The sequence below is a fragment of the Coffea arabica genome, chromosome 4e (genome assembly GCF_036785885.1).
Source record: "Coffea arabica cultivar ET-39 chromosome 4e, Coffea Arabica ET-39 HiFi, whole genome shotgun sequence".
Taxonomy (NCBI): Eukaryota; Viridiplantae; Streptophyta; class Magnoliopsida; order Gentianales; family Rubiaceae; genus Coffea; species Coffea arabica.
Window position 1 is genome coordinate 29,161,209 of NC_092317.1, and position 4,843 is coordinate 29,166,051.

The following is a 4,843-nucleotide window of genomic DNA, read 5'->3' on the forward strand; positions in this document are numbered from 1 at the left end:
GGAAGCTTAGGGAACTAAAAATTTCAAGGGGAAGTGAAGGAGAACACTAGCAAGCTCTAGTTTTGAAGTACAATGGCTGACCACTCTTTTCTTTTTCCCTTAATCATGTTGGAGTTGTTTAGTAACTTGTATTTGTGATTGTGATGCTTAAATCAAGAGATTTTGGATGATTGGGGTGATGCATTTGAGTTAGGGTTTGAATGATTTCCTTCTCATACTTTTTGTATGGATGGTATATGATGGATACAAGCTTGTATATGAGGTGGTAGTGATGGTTTTAAACTAGAAATGGGAATTATATCTTGATTGTAACAAATTTCCAGAATTGAAGTTAGTATATACCCTGTTCTACCTGGTTCTATTTCACCATGTTAGAGGCCGAATTAGGCTTAGTATAAAACATGAAAGTTGTAGAGAATGATGTTTTATAGGTTCCTGCAAAATTTCATCTCAATCGAAGTAACGTATCCTGTGAAAAGACCGAAATACCCCTGACTGCCATAGGTAGAACGTTAGGGACAGTTTTGACATTTCACCAATCTGACCGCGTCTGTTCACCCAGATCCATACGAAATTAGCATTTGGCCAAAACAGATAAGTTGTAGTTCTATGTCTTAGCTTTCCAACGGCCCTGAAATCACCTCAATCGGACTTCGGTAGCCTGAGTTATTGTTGTTTAACCATAGCGCAGTTAGCTAACCTGTTTGTGAGATTCTGGTTTTGTACATTGAAATTTTGGCCTAGCTACACTACGAACTGGACTGAGTGGTCTTCATCAAAGTTGTAGGCCTTTGTCTTAGCTTCGAATTCATATAAATTGTACCTCAATCTGATAAGCATAGCCTCGGTTGTGTCCGTTACGCAAAACAACATCAAATCTGTCTTTTGTTCCTTGACTCAAACTTCATTTCCGCACATGTTCCTAGCTTGATTTTGTACTTGTATGACTTTGAGCCTATGGAATGGCTATTGAAATGAGATGATTTTGTGTGTGACTTTGGGATTGATTGAGGAAAGAATGAAGCCATAAATGGTTGGAAAATAGGTAAATTCAAAGGGCGTGCTGCCCAAATTTACGCTCAAGGATTAGGTAGAGACACTTGCAATTTGAGTAAGGCTTGATAGCGAATACCACTTGAACCATATAGGATATTCGCATTTTTTGTATCAAGTTATATAAGTTAGAACTTGGCCGAACTTGTACCCTTGGGAAATGAAATAATGACTACTAGGAATACGTTTTCCTCATACTTTCAACTTAAATGGTATTTCCATGTATAAATATTACCCAATTTCATAGTTTGAAAAGCGAGCAAGTGTTTCACGAATATTCTCCAAACGAATTTCAATTACTTGATTCGTATTGAACGAAACGTTTACGTTTTGAACCTTAGTCACTTTTCAAAGTTCTTAAATAAAGTTTTATCACAGATTTGGACTCCAAACCTGGAGTACAACCCCGACGTGATCACTGAGGCACTACATTTTGGTGAGTGCTTCGAAATATCTGATTGAACTTGATATTTGTGTGTAACACTTGTCCAATGTGATTGCATGATATATATGAGTGAATTGATAGGGCAAGAGTGTACTTTATCGCACTTGCCCTAATGTGATTTGTTCTTGTCATCGAATTGCAATTGACTTGCTATACATGTATATGAAGTACATCTTGCCTAGAATTCTAGAAACCCTGTGGCTAGTTAGTCAAGTCGAGCCGGCAAGGGCCTGGTCGATTAGATAACGAATCCTGGGTAGTTAGTGATGTCGAGTGGAGAGTTACCTCCTTGACTAATCGGTATACTCGAGTATTACCACCAGTGTTTATTGTGGAGTTTGGGCCCGGTAAGGGGTTTGATCGGTGGATGGAGATTGGAGTTAAGTGGTGTTCTACTGGACTCGTTTCTTACTTAAAAGTTGACGGAGTGTCAACTACCAATCAATCAAGTTATGGTGGAGCCGATATATGAGCAACTGTATCCTTATATATGAAATGCAGAAAAATTTATTGTTTGGCTATATGAAGTGTTGTGACTCATTTCCTAGCTTGTTTTGCTCGCTATTTCACTATTATGCCATTTTTGCTTTATTTGATGGATAATTTGATATTTGGAACTTCACTGAGGTTTAGCTCACTCCTTTAGTTTTGTTTTCCTTACAAGGGTACGAGCGGGGCGTGAGATGTGTACAGACTAGCATAGACTAGATATTTTGACTTTTGACTTGTACTCGCGCTATCACTCGATTAGGATGACTTGTACTTGGATTGTATATACTTTGAAATATTTTGGGTGTATAGAAGCTTTGTATCTTAATTTGTGCATCGATGTCTATTTTAAGTTTGAATTGCGATGTTATTTATTGCCTATGGATGAATGCGTGAGGTACGAATGAGTGAGTCCTGGCGAGAGTTGGGCAGGCGGTCCACCTAACCCTTTGGTACGCCTTAGGGGGAGGTGGGGTCGTCACAGATGAAGCCTTCGTCGTTCCTATTTCGCCAAATTTGGCATTCGAGCCTCTCCCTAAAGGTGTCCATCTTTATGCTTCGATTGTTATCTAATCGCCTTTCCATGGATAACGTGTTGGCCGCACATGGGTTTCAGCTTCCATCCAAGTGTTCATGTTGTCTGGTGTCGAGTACCGAATCCCTGCGTCATTTGTTCTTGGAGGGGGAACTTACAACTGCGGTCTGGCAGTTTTTTGGCTCGGTAGGTGGGTTGGCTATGAATGTCGGCCATGTTCGAGTTTGGTTGATTGGTTGGTGGCTCAAGCCGGTGAGATCGGAGAAGCTTCAGTTTGTGTTCCAGATCTTGCCTACTCTCATCTGTTGGCATATTTGGAAGGCTAGGTGCACAGCAGTGTTCCAGGGGTCTGTGCAGCGGCCTACTGAGGTGTGTCAGGCCATCTTTCACGAATTAAAGGATATTTTTTTGCTCAAATTCGGGGAGGTACATCGGGCTTTGGACTGGCCTATGTTCTTGGAGTTGGTAGAGTGCAGGCCGGATGCAGTTTTCGTGCATCAGGTTCGGTGGTTCGCTCAATCCATTGGCAGGGTCAAGCTCAATATTGATGGGTGTTCAAAAGGTGACCCAGGGGTGAGTGGCGGAGGGGGGGATTCTTTAGAACTCTATGGGCAGTATGGTATTTGCATTCTCCGGTTATTTTGGAAGATGTACCAGTTTGCAGGCAGAGGCCAAAGCTTTATTGCTCGGGCTGCAGATGTGTGCTCAACGGGGCTTTGGTGGTAATCTGGTGGTGGAGACAGATTCTTTGATGTTGCAACGTATTCTTTTGAAGCAGTGCCAGAGTCCCTGGTCCATCAATGTTGAGGTGGGGAAGATTGAGTTACTGGCCGGGGGGAGCTGCCAGTTTGTACATTGTTACAGGGAAGCAAATAAGGTTGCGGATGTATTGGCAAATGTTGGATCAACACATCATTAGCATGTGGTGTATGTCTATGAAGGGATTGCGGATTTGCCCAAATTAGTTAGGGGTGCTTGCCGGTTGGATCGGCTTGGTTTTCCTTCCTTTCGCAGGTTTAGGGTCACAGGTGCTATTTCCAAAATGTAATCCCTCACTCGCTTGTACTACTTCTTTTGGTCTAATAAAAAGAATGAAACATTTGTAATAAAAAAAAAAGAAAAAATAGTTCTTCTTTCTTATTTACTTTTCTCTTTTCCTGAATTCATCAGTTTTTTTTATATTTTTAGCATACCATCCACTATATAAACAACATAAATCTTACATCAGATTAATATTATCTTTATAACACTTCTCACTTTATTTTCCTGCTTTTCGCTAATTTTTTGGGATGTAAACATCAGATTGCTCGTCACCTTGCCCACACATAAAGATCATCCTATTGTAGTCCAATGATGACAAAGTTTTCGTAGTTGAATCCTTTATCTGATACAAAATTTTTACTCCTATTGATTTCTTTTCTAACATCAGTAATCTTATTTGTCATTAGACACCAGATTTATCCCCTTAGCCATCTCCAACCCTTTTACACTCCTCAGTCCTTATCCCTTCATTCTTGAAATTTTCAGGTCTTTGTTTCTTCTTTTATTTTCGAATTTTTAATTTCAAGTTCATTGTTTCATATGCTGTCAACAGAAACAAGTTAAGAATACATGTTTTTGATTGGTGGAGTTATGTTGTTTTTGTGAACTTCATTGACTTTCTGCATAGAGATTATGATCATGTTATTGTTCGTTAGTACTGAAATTAAGATAGATTCTCTGTAATCAATGAAAATCTGATTTTGATTGATGGGCTTTGTTTCTTTTGTTTTTTGCTATTTTTTTCTTTTAACGTCTTAGTGAGAGAAGAAGATGGGTAATGCTTCATCCGTGCTGACTCAATATGACATTGAAGGAGCAGAAAAACACTATAACAATCTTTGTAAGTTTTCTTGACATATTCCCCAAACTTTGTCCCTTTTATTTTTGGGTAAAATATTAAAAAAAAAAAGAAAAAAGCCCCTATGTGACGACTGGAAAATTCGCCCATATTTTCTTAAAATTTCCTCTTATTTTGATTAAATGACTTTGTAATATCTTTACTAATCATTTACTCTCTCAATAGTTGTGTTAAATAATAGAATTAAGAGTTTTGCCCTTAGTTTTATAGTTAGAGTAAGTTAGGGTTTTGGTCTATTTTGGTAGTGTGATCACTTGGTGAGATGTGTATACTAAATTTGGTGGATAAGAGTGAGTATTAAGTAAGAGGAAGTGTGTGATTAGAAGTGCTAATAATAAGTTAGTGAATCATAAGTTAAAACACAAGTACGTGAGAGTTAAGAAAAATAGGCTTGAACCGACGTGCGCCGTTTGTTACCGGT

General features: G+C 38.9%; 1 protein-coding gene across 1 annotated transcript; it reads left to right on the top strand.

The window, feature by feature from the left end:
• Positions 1–2,471: 2,471 nt before the first annotated feature.
• Positions 2,472–3,441, top strand: LOC140005555 (uncharacterized). The gene is made up of 2 exons (XM_072046562.1): positions 2,472–3,095; positions 3,187–3,441. The coding sequence occupies exons 1-2, from the start codon at positions 2,472–2,474 to the stop codon at positions 3,439–3,441; spliced, it is 879 nt and encodes a 292-aa protein (XP_071902663.1).
• Positions 3,442–4,843: the final 1,402 nt, after the last annotated feature.

Coding starts and splice junctions, on each gene's coding strand:
- LOC140005555 (XM_072046562.1), top strand. CDS start 2,472: ATGAAGCCTTCGTCGTTCCTATTTCGCCAAATTTGGCATTCGAGCCTC. Junction 3,096..3,186: donor GTTCAAAAGGTGACCCAGGG/GTGAGTGGCGGA, acceptor ACCAGTTTGCAG/GCAGAGGCCAAAGCTTTATT.